Raw genomic sequence first — 19,338 nt, 5'->3', positions numbered from 1 at the left:
CTTATTCCTCTCTGCAATTTCTCCCATCTCCCTTGAGGTGTTCAGGGTGGGTCGGTGGGTGTGCCTTGAAGTCCGAGAATCACAGCATTCCAAAGGTTCTGCTTGTGAAAGTGTGGCAGTAACAAACATGCAGATGCAACATGTTCTGATGTGTGCAATTAGTCACAGTACTAAAGTCACAGAGCAATGGTTTGATCAAAACAGCTACTTTATGTATTAAAGTAAATATAAATACTTAGTGAATTCACTGTAACATGGAAGTAAAAATTCACATTCTCCCACACTAAGCTGGGACCACCACACATCCCCTAGGTAGATAAGCTTTCAGAATTTTACAGACACTTCATCTGCTTACAGGGTAAATCACAATGCAGATTTGTTTCTCTGCAGGTACTTGCCCATACAAAAGCATTTTTTTTCACATAAAAACAAACCTGATTATATTTAGTGGACATGCACTAGCAATCTATATAAATTGTACATTACACCAAATATACTGAACAAAACCAAAACAGGCATGGTACAACTTCCCTTCCCACCCCAGACTTCTAGTAACTGTAAGATTCATGGCACATACTGCTAGCATAATTTCGGAATGTCTGATATTGAAGAGATATTCATAACAGGAGCATTTTACGACAGTTTTCTCCTATGGGAGTGCTAAAAGAAAGTTAAGAGCAGAAAGCCATGTTTCCTCCTAAGGTCTTCCTAAAAGGCCAGTATATTAAGGGAAAGCAAGACACTTGAGTGTGCAATTTTGAAGTTCAACCCTAATTAGGAACATTCCCTTTCCCAATACAAAAGGCAAATATCTATATACTGCAGTGGGAAAGGAAGGATTACAGTGGAAGAAAGTGATCTTCGTCCTTACAGAATGGTGGCATTCTTCACTACAGTGGAACATTGCATTATGTATCATCCCCCTTGTGAACGCTGCGTGTTACGAGCTCCGCTAACCCGGAAGTAGATGCTCCCGGTTGCTACTTTTGCCCCGGGATGTGAGCGGAAGTCGTGCACTGACAGGCGCCATTAGTGAAAGCGCACCTCATGTTACGAGCGGTTTTGGGTTGAGAAAGGACCTCCGAAACAAATTAAATTCTTAACCGGAGGTACCACCGTTTATGATAATTATGCTCAAAATGATAAACTACTGATGCACACAGCAACCAACAACTGAAAGCATGCCCAAGTGAAATTTAAAAATGCAAATACATTTTATTTATTAAGATTGTAAGTGCCAAGTGTTGTTAATATGGCTAATAAATAATATTTCTGAAGAACTTTCTCTCTCATTGTTCTGCAAAAGATTTTGTGCCTTTGACTTTAAAACACTGAAGATTCCACATCAATAATCCCACATATTTATAAGGTGTGCGGGTATAGAGGGATGTTTGCCATACTTTAGTTAGTTACTTGATATTGAAACCACCTGAGCTAGTAGCAAGGGTTACTAGTTCTAAAATGTATCAGTACTCATGGTTTTCCTCTTAATAGGCCAATGCATATATTATAACATTAGCTTCACACAGCACAGTGGAATTGTGAGCCAGCCTCAGAAATCTACAGTCCCTCCCCCTCACTCCTGAACTGTTAATCAGTACATTAACACCAAAATTAACCTTTGTTAAAGTTAACTATGGTTCTCTTAATGTGAAGTGTGTTTCTGGTTACCCTAACTTAAGAAAGGCAGAGAAAGAAGAATTGCACCAGGGCTGATGGGAAAGTATGCATTCCCTGGTTTGCTGCCTATGTGGAAACAAACTGGTGTTACAAGTAGCTATTTAAATTTAACAAATGGAACAACTCATTACACGAACAACGTGTAAGAGTTCACTTACTGCCGTGAATATCCCTTCTGGCCCCCAGCATCAGCAGTTCCTTTAGCATCACAGGTAGCCAGTTTATCAGCAAGCCTACTCTGGCCATATGTGCTTTAACATTGCTGTAGGGAAAAGAGTACGTTACAACCAACTCTGTTGCCTCTTGTCAACACTTCTCAAGGTGCTAGTACATGTCTGCCAATGTGAAGTCTTGTCAGCATGAACACATATCCCTAGGGAATCTTTGCTGCACCTAAGATCGTGCACATGGAACAAGAGCTACCAAATCAAAAAAGCAGATTGGACAGCAATGGTGGAATGTACAGATCATTCAGTCCTCCAGGGGGCAGGGAAATATATACAAATATCACACCAAATACTGCCTAATAATAAGGGTATTCATCAAGGAATCCAAGTCTCGAAGCAGTTCTCCACGATGCAGAAGATGGTGTTTCGCTTATTTAAAGTAAACCAAAGCTATAAAAGCCATTACAGTTCCAACTCAAAGCCTTTGTCAGTCTTATTTGTGTTCCTTTGTTGGTGCATAGTACAGCTCCATGGGCTTATTCACTTTCCAGTACTTTTCACTGACCAGCTCCAAGGAAAAGGAGCCATTTAAAACCTAAACACAAAGTCAGAATTAGTGCCAAAAATCAGAAACTAAGCCAGTGTTGCTGCCACTTGAAAATGAACAGAAGACATAGCTAGGAAAATAACAAAACATTTGACAAACTACAGCTTGCAAACAGCATTAAAGAGACAGAGTGTTTAGGCACAGCAATCTATAAATAGTCTAATATAATCCAGATGTCAATTCCACTCTCAATTCCAAAACAAGAAGCAGCTACAAATACAGTTAAGACGCTTTGCTGTATTTTGACACGTCTACAGTTCTTTTACAAAATGATTCTTGCTAGCAGAATAGGGCATATACTACCTCAGCAATTAGGTACCTGTTTACCTGTGGAAAGCAGTTAAATAACTACAGCACTTAGGATCAATGCTAAGCTTACTTTTAAACAGAGGGTGGAAAACTGCCCCAAAGCCCTCCAGGCTCTATAGCAGCCCGAATGCAGAGAAATTACATCGCAATCCTTTTCTAACAAAGACCCATTACATTTGTCCTTCCTTCAATAAGTTAAAAACAGCAATGGCGGGTGGGAAGAAGCCGTGTGCATGTAAATCTGTGGTGGTGACCACACCCACTTTGGCCACTTCCAAATCCCAAGAGGGGATGCAGACCTTGGTTTCAAAAAGGTTCCGCACCCCTGGTGTAAAAATAACTACACAAACAGGATCGGCTCAAAGATGAGCACTTGTTAGTAACCATTCAGAAAGCATTCCAGATGAGCAGAGATTTGAATCTGGGATTTCTTCAAATCCAAGTCCCAGCTGCTATCTACCACACACTCTCGTTAAGCAGTATGACATGTAATTATTTACACTGATTTTATACCAATGTTGTGCTTATTTTTCCTAGTTCACAGGCCCACTTCATACAAGTTGCGTGATCAGCCTCAAGAGGGACAGAAGTACATCAAAATCCTATTCAGAAATTCCGCACAGTCTCCCTTTAAGTCATTTGCCATAGCAGATCCATCTCTGACATCAACAGGGCAAGCAAAGGGGTGCCTAGGCATGCTCACCTGAACACAAGTAGGTGCCCCTTTGTGGATGTTCTGGAGAGGATGCAGGGCTTTGGCAGCAGAGCCAGGAGATGTGGTCTTGCTTCCCTTCCATGCATTTAGCCCTGTGCATGGAGAATTTCTCAATAGGACTCAGGTGTATCTTAAAGCTGTGGCACTTTATTTTCTCCCAATTATGGTTTTAGCTGAATCAGCTACTCACAGTAAACTGGCCATTAGCTGTAGCAATATAAATTGTGTACTGCTTCTCACTGGCTGTTTCAAGATTCATCTGATTTGACTCTCCTTTGCTTCGGAGTTCTTCCAAGGCCAATCTCACAGCTAGGTACTTGGACAAGTGATCAACTGTGGCATTGCCAGAGGTCTTTATGTACCTGCAGCAAGAACAAAGACAACCCATGTACAAAAATAAATAAATGACTGCAATTGAAAAACATCCACAAGCAAAATGATCCAAAATATAAAGGGCAGCAACTGAGCACTTCCAAGAGCTTGTGCTGAATAATCAGATAGCACACACACCCCTTCGCAAAAGACTAGATCACGAACGTACACAACACCTTCTGAAAATAGGGACAAAAACCACTGCTTGCCTTGTCTGTGCACTGTCATCATTTTCCATTAGTGTAGGATGGGGTCGGAAAACTAGTTCTATTTCACTTGCACCATCCAATACTGGGTCTATGGCAACTGTCGTATTATTATTATCCAATTCTAGCCCAGAATCATCGGAGGTTTTTGTCCTTTTGTTACTTGGCCCAGCTTCTTGATTACTGTGAGTTGAAGCATTACTACAATGCGAGCTGTCACCATTGTCTTCTGCTCCACTGCCATTCTCGATCGGTTGCTTCTTGCCTCTCTGTAACCTAAGAAGCATACATAACATGTTCAAGTAAGTCATGCAACCTCTTCATTTTCAAAGACCTCACACAAGCTATCAAATATGTGAATAAGACTCCCATGATCTCTAAACAAACTGCCAGCTGACACAATCAGTACAGAACCACCGTTTAGCATGTTCCACTATGGAAGAATTAAGTTTCTCAGATCCAAAAAAAACATTCATATGGAACTGAAGCACAGTGCAAGAATGCCAAATGTAGAAAGGCATGACTGGTGCAGAGGTGGACTCTAGAACCCCAGATATCACTAAAACAGGTTTCTGTTTTCCTGCAAAAGCTCATTAAATGAAACGAGCTTACTAAGCTTAGTCTGTCATCTTCCAATTATAGACAAAAATGGGCAGGATCATACATAACACAGATTAATCTGCCTTGCAGAATAGGAACCATTTAGCTCACTTCTGTCTACTTGTAACAGCAGTTCTCAAAACCTAAACAAGTATCTCTCACAACTCTGGTAGCATAATTTTTAAACTAAAAACATGGGTTTGAGATTGAAAACCCAATCACTAAGCTGCACCTCCCCACACCCTCCAATTTCTAACTCCCAATTACTTGGAGTCTCTTACCTGTTCAGGGCCTGGATTTTCAGACCCTCCTCAATGCTGTGGCTCAGAGCCTGCTGGTTATTGTGCTTACTGATCCTTGCTAGAACTCTCTCCTGGTGGGCTTCATATTCATCACGACTTGGATAAATTTTACTGATAAGGGCATCAAAGTTTGGGTCCGGTCTCAGTGACCTCTTAGAAACAAGCTTTTTACGGCAAGTAGGGCATTCTTTGTTCCTAAGAGGAGAAAAGGAGAGAAGCAGTTCCACAAGTATGCTCTTCATATCATGCTTTGTGACAGTCTGCAGTCTTGATTAGTCCCTTCTTATTGAAATATGACTTACCAAACCCTTGTCATATTGGATACAGTCACAAACCAGTTTTGCACATCACACAATTCAAGCCCCTGATGCAAACAGATTTGTTATACTCACTTCACAGTTGCTTCTTTTCAGTTACTACTCTTCAGTTTAGATGTTACAGGTTTCTAGACTAGTTGGTAAAGGCTAAGCTTATTTCGAGATATTTCGCTTCAGTTCCTTAACTTAGCTGTTGAGTTATTACAGCTAATCCCTCATTAGGTGGGGAATGAGAATAAAGAGACACAATTCCTTACACGTCCCCTTCTCGGTCAGAAAAAAACACCAAGAAGTTTCTTGCTGCCAGTGAAGTACCTGACTTGAACCAGTGAGTCCTGGGTTCAAAACTTTGATATGAAGTTCTCTGGGTGACACTGAGTCAATTCTCTATTCTACAAGTTGGTTGAGATGATAAATTGGGATGGGGCATCATGGCTAAAGTCTTTGAGGGCAGAAACTGGAAAATGCTGGAAGATTCTAGTTCATTCTAGAAGGTTCATTTCTGTTGCAAATATTGTTTTGACCAGGGGTCAGCAAACTTCTTCAGCAGGGGGCCGGTCGACTGTCCCTCAGACCTTGTGGGGGGCCAGACTATATTGGGGGGGGGAATGATGCAAGAGCACCATGAGCCCTGGTGGCTGCTTACCTGTGTCTTGCGAGCAGCAGGGGTTGGTGGTGGCGAAGGGACGATGAGTGGCGCATGAAAAGGCTCTGGAGAGAGGCTGCTTAAAATGGCGGCCGCTCAAGCACTACCGCTGCAGCTGGCACCAACAAAGCCCAGCCCCCTTCCTTCTCTAGGCAGGGCGGGGAGAAGCCTGGAGGAGGGAGGGAGGCGCCACTGCTGCCGTGGGAGGGAGAGGGAAAGAACGCACACGCTGGTGATCCATGTGGTGATTCCCAGACCGTCTGCAGGCCAGATCCAGAAGGCAATTGGGCCTAATCCGCCCTGCGGGCCTTAGTTTGTCTACCCATGGTTTTGACTATCTGAAGGTCACGCTGAGCCAGGAGAGATAAATTTGTGCACTCAGCGAGCTGGTCATTCTCTTACTTTTGTTTGTACCTCACATGTTTGCAGTTTTTTCTCTGAAGTTGTGTGTGTGTGTGTGTGTGTGTGTGTGTGTGTGTGTAAAACAAAGCCCTTTTGCCTTTAGTAAAAGTTTTTCTTTGACTCAGCGTGTTTTATTACTACACGATGCATCCACTCCTAATATATGCTGGGACTCTGCCATTCATCAGGACACAGAGCGCCTAGGAATTTTAGGATCCAATCCGTCAGGGGGAGCCATGCCCCGTAAACTCCTTGGAGGAAGGACAGAATAAAAATAAAGTACAGAGGTACCTCAGGTTAAGTACTTAATTCGTTCTGGAGGTCTGTACTTAACCTGAAACTGTTCTTAACCTGAAGCAGCACTTTAGCTAATGGTGCCTTCTGCTGTTGGCACGCTGTCGGAGCACGATTTCTGTTCTCATCCTGAAGCAAAGTTCTTAACCTGAAGCACTATTTCTGGGTTAGTGGAGTCTGTAACCTGAAGCGTATGTAACCTGAAGGATATGTAACCCAAGGTACCACTGTAACTGGAAATGCTTCTCTACCCCCTAATGCTAAACAGTTAAGATTTAGGATTTGTGGCCCTGGCTGGCTGTCAACTTTGGAGAGGGAGGGAAGTAAAGTAAAAGGGTGATATTCAACTAAGCTTTACTGAGAGCAGACGCACTGAAATTAATGAACATATAAGCAGAGAGCTGGAAGGGACAACGATGCAGAAATCTCAACTTAAGCATTCTGTTAATTTCAATGCGTCTACACTGAATAAAACCTAATTGAATACCACCTAAAGGTTTTTTTTTTGCAGGTTCTTTACATTTTACCCAGAATCCCAAGGTACTGCTCAAGTACTATAACCAATCCAGATAGAGGGTTTTTTTTAAAAAAAAAATCTTGTATCACCATACTTACCCACTTCTCAGGGCTGTGATGATACAATCAGCACAAAAACGATGCAGGCATTCCTTAGTAGTCATGGTGTTCTTCAACATATCCAAACAAATGGGACACATCAGCTCACTGTGGAGGCTTCGTGGTGACACCACTATTTCCAAGCCATCTGTTATTGCTTCCTAATGATAAAAGTTAAATAGAGTTGGTGCTGACCTTTAAAGCCCTAAACAGCCTCGGTCCAGTATATCTGAAGGAGCGTCTCCACTCCCATCGTTCTACCTGGACACTGAGGTCCAGCACCGAGGGCCTTCTGGCGGTTCCCTCACTGCAAGAAGCCAAGTTACAGGGAACCAGGCAGAGGGCCTTCTCAGTAGTGGCGCCCTCCCTGTGGAACGCCCTCCCACCAGATGTCAAAGAGAATAACAACTACCAGACTTTTAGAAGACATCTGAAGGCAGCCCTGTTTAGGGAAGCTTTTAATGTTTGATGTATTACAGTATTTTAAAAAATTTTTTGAAGCCGCCCAGAGTGGCTGGGGAAGCCCAGCCAGATGGGCGGGGTATAAATAATAAAATTATTATTATTATTATTATTATTATTATTATTATTATTATTATTCTCAAGCAATTGTTTCCTGTTCAAGCTGAAGTTGCTATTTTTTAAAATGCCTCATAATAATAATAATGATGATGATGATGAAAAACATTTCCTCTTTATTTCTGGCAAATGCAAATAAGATTTGAGTTTTGTTGTAATGCTCTAGCTGATAAATTAACATTTTGGAGGGCAGTGGGCATTCACATCTTTTGTAAGTTAAGCAAAGATGTTTTTTAAAAAACACAACAACTCTTCAGTACCTGAGGTGTTCTTTGAAGTTCATACAAGCTGAGCTCCCATGTTTTGCTCAAAGGCTGCGTTCCATTTGTCTGCACAGCCTGAGACATGGCTAGAAGAAAAGAGAAACATGAAAATCAAGCATTTTAAGAGGTCATGCAGATTGGGCATTTTCACAGGTGGACTCATATTTCACAAGACAGGTCAGCAGACTACACCCCTCAAACCACTTCCAGTTCATTATTCACTCATTTCCATTTCACATGAAAAGTACCTGTAGCACAGGGATATCCAACAATATGCTACAGGGTCATTTCAGCAAATATATGGCGCCTCTGGATGAACATAATGGAGCACATGTCAAGAGTTCAGAAACTGCAGTTAGATCTTCCTCCCTTTAAAAAACAATATACAGACAAGAGCCTAGTCTTCTGACTAAAGCTATTTACTTCATGAAGTAAATGAGACTGAGACAGTGGAGCTCCAGAGACAGAGTGAAAACGACAGACCCCACCTTTGGGACTTTCTCATCCCTTTTACAGAGAGTCACATATCTGCAGAACAGGTCCCAACTTTTTTCTTTTTTACATCCCAGGAAGATGGGAAATTGCCCAAATTCAACATCATTCACACCCAACAGTTTTTCTAGTAGTACATTTTCATTTCATCATTAAAACCAAATAGAAGTAAAAATGACTGCACCTGACCACACTCATACAATTATACATGCCTACTACATATTCAGGTACATATCCAATCAGCATTTGATTATATCTTTATTTTTATACTGGAATGCAGTACAGTATTAGTCTGCGGATACAGACACAGAGAGAAAGGTTGGAATGTAAAAGTAAATAATAATAGAATCAATTTTCTAATCTACCCCATATTTGACGCCGTGCAACTTTCTAAGCTGTCTAGAGCTGCTTAACTCCCATTTGTTGGTATTTTACTCCTCTACCCACACCATGTGTAATTAAGTCAAACAAAGTATTTTTCCAATATCTTTCCATAGAAGGTAATTTTGAAATCTGCAAAACCCTATCAAAAACCTTCAAGGCAGCTAATTAGCAAAGCCTTCCATAAACATTTAGAAACACAATGCGATTCTCATTGCTTCCAGGGGTCTGCATAGCACTGTGTGTAGTAAGAAACCAACCCAGCCCCTTTGCTCTGTTCCAGAGGACTTGGGAAGGTCTGGGATTATTGCCTCACTTCCTCCTCAAAGCCAGGCCCTGCCAGAAGCAGCAACAGCAATCATGCCAGGCTTTCATGAAGGAGTCTTGACACTTTTGATCACTCAGGAGTCAGTGTGAAGTGGAATAATGACCCATTCTTCCCTCAGGTCCAATAGAAGCAGAAATCTAGTTTTAGCTATTCTTAGTAGTAAATAGTAGCTAGTTGAGAATATGCATTGCAATCAGCAGGTACAGTGGTACCTCTAGATATGAACAGGATCCATTCCGGAGTCCTGTTCGCATCTAGAGGCAAACGTATCTAGCGATGGCACGTCTGCGCATGCACGCATCGCTTTTCGCCGCTTCTGCGCATGCGGTCATTTTGAGCGTCTGCGCATGCGCAAGCGGCGAAACCCAGAAGTAACGCGCTCCGTTACTTCCGGGTTGCTGCGGAGCGCAACTCGAACACGCTCAACTTGAAGCAAATTTAACCTGAGGTATGACTGTATCTGCCTTCCTCATGTTCTTCTGCAGAAGTTAGATGACTTATGGCTGGCTACCAAGTCCAGCCAAAACTGTGGGCCCCCAAGTGAGCAAGAAGTCAATATTCCTAGGTGAACCAATGGGCCAATACTACTAACAAGCAACTTCTACAAACTAGTAACACTGCTGTGATTGTTCCTTTTTAATTTCCAGTTCAACTAAAGTGGTTTAGAGTCCAAAGCACTGCATATTGTTTCCATTTCAGATTCCATTTCATTCTTTATTAGCTCCTCTTTTCTATCAATGTTGAGCACTGATTATCTACAGAAAATACTAATATACTGCTGCAGCTGTCTCCAATAGGCACGGTGGAATTTCTTATGTCAAGGCAGAAAATTAAGAACATGTTTATGGCATTAAGTGTCACTAAGCCATAATAAGGTTATTATATTTGTCAGCAGAAACTAATAAGTTTTAATAAGGTCATTAGAGCTACACATTTTCTATCACACAAATATGCAAACATCTTCCATGAAGCTGTGCTTAATTTATAAAAAAAAATCAGCTGACAAATTTTATAAAAATATAAATGTCCCTTAAGCTGCAATGTTGAAATAAGATTCAGTTTCTGAACATCATTAATTTAAAAATATTATTTGTATTTGCCCAGAACTCCAGCAGATCCCCAAATCCTATTGCAATACACTGCCACTATATTGTGTAAAGGAGTCTAGTTACTGCAACAGTTATACGTCAGGCTTCTCTTATTTCAAGTAATGGAAGGATGAAAACCCTCACGTTATTAGCAACTAGCAAGCACGTAACCAGTGCTGCTCAGGAAGTCTAAAAACCCAAAAATATCAGTGACATTTTTAAAGGTTCAGTTCACCCGTGTAGTTCAAAATAATGCCCAACTGTATCCAAAGAGTAACTTGCTCCTTGATCTCTGGAACCATTGTGAAAAAATTGGTTACAGTATCGTTAAGAGATGTCCAAATGCATAATAAACAAACAAAACTTTCCTAATTATATGATAGATTAAGGGAAGTGGAAGTGAGAGAATATGCAGAATGATCCTGTAAGTCTTGGGGCAGGCACCGAAAATAACCAGAATCTACAAGTGGGCCATGCAACAAAAACATTGCAATGTGTTATGTTTTCCTGTTCAGTTTCCCAGCCACTTCAGTCCTCCTGGCTTTCAATTACACCCACCCACCCACCCGTCTATCAGTATTTCATGTCCACCAAGAATGTTCAGTTCTCAGTGGGCTATTCTGGCCCCCCCCCCCATGTTTATTTTTTCTTAAAATGGCGCTTACCTCTGGAAATCTTGGGATTCCCTCAAGCCTGCTGATATCTCTTTCTTGTACATCCCACTTCTCAGAGTGGGAGCCTACATTAGCTAGGTTACCTCATTACTTCAAATGCATATAGCTTCTGAAGGGAGGCTTTCAACAGGTAAGGTAAAGGTAAAGGTACCCCTGCCCGTACGGGCCAGTCTTGACAGACTCTAGGGTTGTGCGCCCATCTCACTCAAGAGGCCGGGGGCCAGCGCTGTCCAGAGACACTTCCGGGTCACGTGGCCAGCGTGACATTGCTGCTCTGGCGAGCCAGAGCCGCACACGGAAACGCCGTTTACCTTCCCGCTAGTAAGCGGTCCCTATTTATCTACTTGCACCCGGGAGTGCTTTCGAACTGCTAGGTTGGCAGGCGCTGGGACCGAACAACAGGAGCGCACCCCGCCGCGGGGATTCGAACCGCCGACCTTTCGATCGGCAAGCCCTAGGCGCTGAGGCTTTTACCCACAGCGCCACCCGCTGCCCCTCTTTCAACAGGTACAGAATGATTATTTTTAAATGACAAACAGTGTGATGTATTAAAAAAATCCGAGACAACATGGAAGCATTACATAGGAAAAAATAAGTAATTCTCAAGCTTTTTTTAAAAAACCCCAACCATAAATAAAATTTCTGTGAAATCTGTTAAGCAAATACCTGACCTAGCACTCAGTCAAGAACCTTTTAAATTCCATTTTCCACACAACATATATCTTGGCTGTGGTTAGACTGTAGCAACTGCAGCACTTTTCGTGATTTGATACAGACTGACCAGCTCTCTAAGAACTTTCTCTTGTTCCAAATTCTTCTAAAAACCTTTTACTACTCACAAGCAGGGTACAGCAAGATTGGAGGAATGCAACTCCTTCAATAAACCCACACTGTATCACGTTTCAAAAGCATTCAACATGATGACTTGTGCCTCCAGAAAGCTTGTAAGCATTAAGGCACACTATCTCTAAATGTTAAGCGTGCATCATGGCTAATAATCAGCAATCTCCTTGACAGAACATGTCCAGCACCCCAAGGACACAAGCAGATGTAAATTACCACAACTAGAACACTATGCTGCTTTGGCAGTTAGTTTAGCAACTACTCAGAGCAACACATGATGCGCGGCGGGGAGTGGGTGGGTGGGTGGGGGGAGAAGAGATAAGCTGAATGGCTGATTGGGTCTGAAAAAGTCCGCTGCAGATACACACCTCACTGTACTGATTGCTGCTAGGGACCAAGGGAGAAATGCTATGGCGCTGCAGAGCTTTTGTTTCCTTCCCACATTCCTCTTCTCAAAGCTCATGAAGCGCACACATTTTGATTATATTCTGAGCTGTTGTTAATTTTGTTATTTCGTGTAAGCTGCCCTGCAAGTGGAAACATTGTAGGGTACGGTATAAATGGCTTAAGTAAAATAAAGAATGGCCTCTTCATTTTCCATTTGCCTAGTTAGCCCCATGCCTGGAGAGAGAAACTATATTTGCTTTGTTGGGACCAATTCACATACCGTATGGGGCTCTAAGATCAGTTCCCAGTATAAAATATGCACACAGCGGCCTTTATTAAGAACATCCACATATGCAAGTTGTGCTCTTTGCTTTCAAGTATAAACAGTGATTGGGAAGGCTTCAGTTTTGTACATTTTGAAGAGGAGGGGCGGGAAGGTGCAATTTATATTATGGAAACCACAGTTAATGCTTGTTTTGTATGAAGTGACCCTTAAGCTTTTATTTATTACACATTATTATTATTAATCAAATTTGTATACCACTCTTAATTTGAAGATCACAGGATGACGCACAACATAAAATTACAAAATAAAAACACAAAATGTGCAACAAAACAAAATGAAAGCAAGGCAATAACCCCTGCTTCCACAACCACATTTAAAAAGGCATAGATTGTTTAATCTGCCTAAGGCCTGGTTATAGAGAAACATTTTTGCCTGGTGCCTAAAGAAACACTGGGCTAATTAAACAATCTGTGGTGGCAACTCTAATTACCCATGCCAAATTTATTTGAGTTCTGCTCTACCTTCCGTCATGATCAATTTGCCTGAGCTTAAGCAACTGTCCTACTGACCTGACCTACTCATACAAACACCAACTTTTCTTTTTTCCACTGACTGTCAAAGCCAAATGTGAAAAGCAGTAAACCATTCAAGACTGAACCACTTATTTCTCCCAATTAGTTCATAATGGTTGGACAGGTAGATAGGCAAGCTACTGTATTTTTGCTGTTTAACACACACAAGTGAAAGAAATGTGTCTGCATTCTAGATTTATGTGATTCGGGAGGAGGAAAGCAAGAGAAGATTGTGAAACCTTTCAGACAAGACTACATATTTTGCATCCATTGCACCAGCAAATATTTCCCCATTATGTTATAATTCATAAATTTTTACAGAACAGTTTTAATGAAGGGGAGAGCTAAATCATGCCCATTTATTTCAACAAGCAGTTGTATGATGACGGTAACAAAAATGCTTTGAATATGTTTTAATCACCTTTCTATTTTTAAAGGGAAGTGAACAATAAAAAACAACTACTCATAAAAAATCCAGAAAAAAAGGACAAACACCATTGTACCAATTTAAATGACAGTAAAACAAACCACAGGGTAGTGCTATCCTGTTCTTAATAGCAAAATTATACTGTCTTGATACCACACTGAATCTTTCTGCATTTCATTTTGGAAGCGCCTTACTGGATGAAAAAATTATAGCTTATAATTGTTTTCTTTAGAAGCAAGGGCAAGAGTGTAGCATTGATCAGTCACGATTTGTTTTGAAGTGTCTCTCTCACTTCCAATAGAGAGCCAGTGTGGTGTAGTGGTTAAGAGCAGTAGACTCGTAATCTGGTGAACCGGGTTCGATTCCCTGCTCCTCCACATGCAGCTGCTGGGTGACCTTGGGCCAGTCACTTCTCTGAAGTCTCTCAGCCCCACTCACCTCACAGAGTGTTTGTTGTGGGGGAGGAAGGGAAAGGAGAATGTTAGCTACTTTGAGACTCCTTCGGGTAGTGATAAAGCGGGATATCAAATCCAAACTCTTCTTCTCTTCTTCCAATACAGTCGTATCTCGGAAGTCGAACAGAACCCTTTCTGGAAGTCTGTTCGACTTCCGAAACATTTAACTTCCGAAGTACGGCTTCTGATTGACTGCAGGAACCTCCTGCAGCCAATCGGAAGCCCCATTGGACATTCAGCATCCACAAGAACGTTAGAAAACTGGAACACTCACTTCCGGTTTTCAATCGTTCAGGAGCCGAAACGACTCCCAAGGTGTTCGGGAGCCGAAGTACGACTGTAGTTGAGGCACTTCTGTATTAGGACTGGAGGCACACTTCACTCTTGCACCTCTACTCTTTTAAGAAATAATACCCTGCCCCAATAAGCTCACATGCTATTTCCCCCATAACTCACTTAGCTGAGGAGAAGTAGAGATTCATGTAAAGCAGGAGTGGGGAACTTCAGGCTTGGGAACCAAATGCGGCCCTCCAAGTTTCTGTGCCTGCCTTTGTGACCCTTTACAGGCCATGCCTCCTCCCTAGACTACACCCCTCACTGGTCTGGTTCCACACACTCCTTCAAGTGCTCTTGTCTGGCTTTAATGCGTCTTGGAACTGTCATAATACCTCCTTTGTCTGGATGTAGGGTCAGATGTGTTGAAACCTCTGGTTTTTGCACAGCCAGAAACATAGCCAACTGTACATGATGGAATGCCGCCCTCAGGTTGAAACTGGTTCCTGATATAATGAAAAAACCGACAAGATGCTTTGAAGAATATGGTTAATTCTCTTGCATCATGAGCATGTTTTTCCCATGGGAGAAATAAGACCTTTGAGAGGAGATTTAGATTGGGGGAAATGGCTTGGGGTGAGGTGGGTGTCCCATAGGCACTGTGGAAAGTGATTAATCCTTTTGCATCCTGGGCAACAGGGGCTGTCCTGCCCTTGTGGGCTCCCCAGAGAACGCTGGAATAGATGGCCCATTTTATAAAATCCAGCAGACCTCTATAGTACATTTGCCAATTAGCCATAAGTTATTAACTGAGCTTCCATGTTCACAGGCAGCATACCTCTGAATACCAGCTACTGGAAATAAACAGAGGGTTGGTCACTGTGAGAACTGCTTGACTAGATGGGCCCCCTTTGGCCAGACCCAGTTGCAGGGAACTTCTGATGTTCCTAAGTTTTTTAGGATTGTTGCATACCTGTCCTGCTTCCCAGAAGCACTGAAAAGTAGGGTGCTGGGATAGGTTAATTCTTTTGCCCTTTTGCATCCTGAGAATGTTTTCTCCTTAAGACAAACAAAAGATATGGGAGAGAGTTGTTAGGGGAAATGATGAGCCGTGGGGAGATCTACCCCACCTCCAACCCGATTCTTCCCCACACATCTTTTAAATAGGGATGGCATCTTGGCTAGCTGACTGGTTGTATGGAAAATGCATCCGGAAGATAAAATATATCAAGGACTTAGTGATCTGGCATGGAGCCCTCCCTGCCTCTGTTCCTTCCCCCTCCTTCTCCTGTTAAGTTTTTAATGAGGAATGTTTTGAGAACAGGCTTAGATGTTCTGGGAACGTTGTAAAGAGGTGAAGTCCACACCCCCACAGCTGCCTAATCAGTTTGGGAGGATAGTGCTGGGTACCTTCTCTCATGTTTGACATGTTTTGAGAAAGTGAGGCATTGAGAGGGGGTGGCTAATAGATTAGTTGTACGTAGCCAGTCTTTGAAGCCACATAGGCTGTCTATAAAATCTGACAGTTTGGGCAGTTTCTCTGAAGCTCATGCACGAACTGATTGGCCGCAGGGCTGTGCAAACTGTGGCTACCTGGGGGAGTCGCTTTGACACTTCTTGAGGGCTTCCAAGTGGCAGATTGAAGTGCTTGCTTGGTATGTATACATTGCTTGCTGTTTTAGAACAAAATCTTTGATCTTCTCACTCACTTGTGTATTTTGTATTGCTTCTGAATCTCATTTTAAAAGAACCACCTTGCCTTTGGCAAGACGCTGGTCAGATATTGTCAGCTGGGCACTATTATTTGACCACAGTCAAATATTTCATTAAGTTAATTATGCCTGAAGAACAGGGTTTCTGCCTACTTAGCAGAAGTCACTTTTAAAGTGACACTGGCCATTTCTTTGTAGTCACTGTTACTTTGCTTTATTTCTGTTTTAATTACATTGGGCAATATTCAACATTGTGCACATAGAGGACAAGCTCACACATGGATTCTTTTCCTCACCTTTCAGCCACCACTACCCCCATGAAAGCCTCCCTGGAGAGTCAGAGGGGAGACTTGCCAGCATTGTGGGATGAGCTGTACACCACGCCCCAAAATCTGATGGAATAATCCTGTGTTAGCGGAGTACAAAACTACCTTCCAATTTTGGAAGATTCCTCCACTCCTGCAACCCAGTGTTTGATAAGTCCCTAGCAGTCCTCTGGAGTAGGTTTTTGGGTTTTTTTAAAGGGGGTACTGGGTGCTTCAGAGGGAGTGGGTGGTGCTGAGCCTCTTTGGCTGGCTGATCGAAACGTCTGAGGTTCGAATCCACAAGACAGGGTGAGCTCCCATTGCCCTGTTCCATCTCCTGCCAACCTAGCAGTTCGAAAGCACACCAGTGCAAGCAGATAAATAGGTATTTTACTGGGGGCTTCAGTGGGATGGTAAGGATTCATTGCATGAGCTTGTATTCTACTTGTGCAGTGTTGAATTTCACCCTACCTCTTTTTTTAAAAATTGAACTGTAGGTTGACACTGTTGTTCCAAGGTAAATTTCAAAGAGAAATCCAGCAAAACATTAACATTTATAAAAGGTAAAATTTGTTAAAGATTATAATAATGCATTAACCATAACATTTTAATTTCATGGTTTTGAAATTAGCATAATATATTAAACCTGTTGATTGATTGGTATAGGCAGGATATTGATTGGTATGGGCAGAGGTACAACATATTTTCTATGTGCTAGTGCTTTTTGACCATTATTTGAATGTTCAGTTGAGCAAATCCTTTTTTGAACAGTCAAACATTTAACCATGTAAATAGGGTTTTTTATATTACAAAAAAAAACACAAACCTGCAGGACATCCCATCAGAAATCTCCTATCTCTGGTTTAACTACAAATGGAACTAGCTTTGGTATTGTGAAGAAAAACACACCAGCACCACCTTAAATGAAGACATTATCACAAAGCCATTTTACTCTTCTGATAAGCCTAGCGACACATAAATGAAATGGTATCCTTGTCATATTGAAATACTTTTAGCACTTCTTCTAGTCTAGGTGCTCTGAGCTGGGACATCCCACATCGTCCTTGGGAATTCTGCGAGAACTCACAGGAGACATCCCTTTAAATTTACGGGCCTCTCTCGAGCAAGCATAGTTCTAACCTACCAAGGGAAACAAGAAATCAGCCAAGCAATGTTCTGCAAACAACATACAAGTCAAAACTCTTGACTCTTCCTTGTGTTTCCACCAACAGATACTCCAAAGGCACCCTTTAACACCTTCTGCTCACAAAGATGATGGGTGCCAAGCAAGATTCCACCCTAAAGCACACCTTTTCCTCTTTTAAAGAGACAGTGTACTCCTACGCACCCTCTGTCCACCTGAGAGCCCATGTACCACTGTTAGCTGCAAATACAGCATAAGTAAATAATTCCTCTAGAGATCTTCCCATTAATGCAACCAGGGGAACTGGGGCAGGGAGGGCAATGGGAGAGCGGTGCCAAAATCTTGGGGGCACCTTTCCTAAAACGCCATTGTATTGTGCATGTTTGTGTTTTTTATTCCATATTCTCATGCTTGCAAACAGCTGGGAAATTTTCATGTGAAGGGTTTGGGGTACAATTTTAATCAATAGAAATTTAAATAATAATAATACTTGTTTTAAAAAAATAAGACCACCATCTTCCTACCCCAATTATGATTTGCATTGGATCAGACTGTTCTAAGGAATACACGATCCTTCTGTTGTTTCTGTAGCTTCTAAACACCTTGTGTATTGTTAATATGGAAAGGCGGTATACAAATTAAAAGTGAAATGAAAATAATAATAATAATTTTTAAAAATGAAATAAAATTGAGGGGGCAGGGAGTGACAACCCTGCCAGGGACGGCAGGAAGAAAATCGCCCCAGCTCTTCTCTCCCTTAAATGTTATTATTTTGGGGGAGTGGGCGGGTTAATGGCTAAAGAAGAAGAAGAGGAGGAGGAAAACCGCCTTGTGTATTGTTAATGCAGAAAGGTGCTATACAAATTGAAAACGAAATGAAAATAATAATAATAATAATGAAATAAAATTGAAAGGGGGCGGGACAACCCTGCCAGGGATGGCAGGAAGAAAATCGCCCCAGCTCTTTTCCTCTCCCTTAAATGTTATTATTATTTTGGGGGGAGTGGGCGGGTTAATGGCTAAAGAAAAAGAAGAGGAGGAGGTGGAAAACTGCCACAGAAAGGTGGCATACAAATTGAAAGCGAAATAATAATAATAATAATAATAATAATAATAATAATAATAATAATAATGAAATAAAATGGAAAGGGGGCGGGGAGGGACAACCCTGCCAGGGACGGCAGGAAGAAAAGCGCCTCAACCTTTTTCTCTCTCTCTCCCCCTTAAATGTTATTGTTTTGGGAGAGTGGGCGGGTTAATGTCTAAAGAAGAAGAGGAGAAGGAAAACCGCCTTGTGTATTGTTAACACAGAAAGGCGGCATACAAATTGAAAGCGAAATGAAAATAATAATAATAATAATGAAATAAAATCGAAAGGGGGCGGGGAGGGACAACCGCGACAGAGACGGCAGGAAGAAAAGCGCCTCAACCTTTTTCTCTCTCTCTTCCTTAAATGTTATTATTTGGGGGGGGGAGTGGGCGGGTTAATGACAGAAGACGACGACCGTGTGTGGAGGCGAGGAGCAAGCACCCCCCTTTTACACCCGAGTAAACGTGCGCAGGATCCGCACCCCCCAAAACGGAGGCTTCTCCAGCTCCATGTGGGAGGGAGAGACCCCCCCCAAAAAAACCCAGCTGCGCCCCCCTTTCCCTCCTCCTCCTCCTCCGCCTTCTCCTCACCGGCCCCGCTGCTCGCCGCCTCTCGGTGTCCGGCCCGCTCCCTCCCCGCGGCTCGGCTCTCTCGCCCGTCGTCGTTGCCGCCGTCGGCGCCGCCGCCGCCTCCTCCTCTCCCGGCAGCCAGGGCTGAGGCGAGTCGACAGCGGCCGCCCCAGCCCGCTTTTCCCACCGCCGCCGACGCCGCCTCTCCGCCTCAGCGAGCGACACAATATGGCGAGCC

The 19,338-nt window shown here is 42.5% G+C and overlaps 1 protein-coding gene across 1 annotated transcript; it reads right to left on the bottom strand.

Annotated features, from left to right (window-relative positions):
• Nucleotides 1-190: 190 nt before the first annotated feature.
• Nucleotides 191-19,338, bottom strand: RNF2 (ring finger protein 2). The gene is made up of 7 exons (XM_053391417.1): nt 19,122-19,338; nt 8,072-8,160; nt 7,233-7,393; nt 4,938-5,153; nt 4,060-4,332; nt 3,669-3,840; nt 191-2,442 (listed from the first exon to the last, which is right to left on the bottom strand). Exons 2-7 carry the CDS (start codon nt 8,156-8,158, stop codon nt 2,341-2,343), a joined length of 1,011 nt encoding a protein of 336 aa, XP_053247392.1. The 5' UTR covers nt 8,159-8,160; nt 19,122-19,338; the 3' UTR covers nt 191-2,340.

This window comes from Podarcis raffonei, chromosome 6 (genome assembly GCF_027172205.1).
Source record: "Podarcis raffonei isolate rPodRaf1 chromosome 6, rPodRaf1.pri, whole genome shotgun sequence".
Taxonomy (NCBI): Eukaryota; Metazoa; Chordata; class Lepidosauria; order Squamata; family Lacertidae; genus Podarcis; species Podarcis raffonei.
The sequence above is the reverse complement of the archived record's forward strand: the minus strand, read 5'-3'. Positions and strand labels throughout refer to the sequence as shown.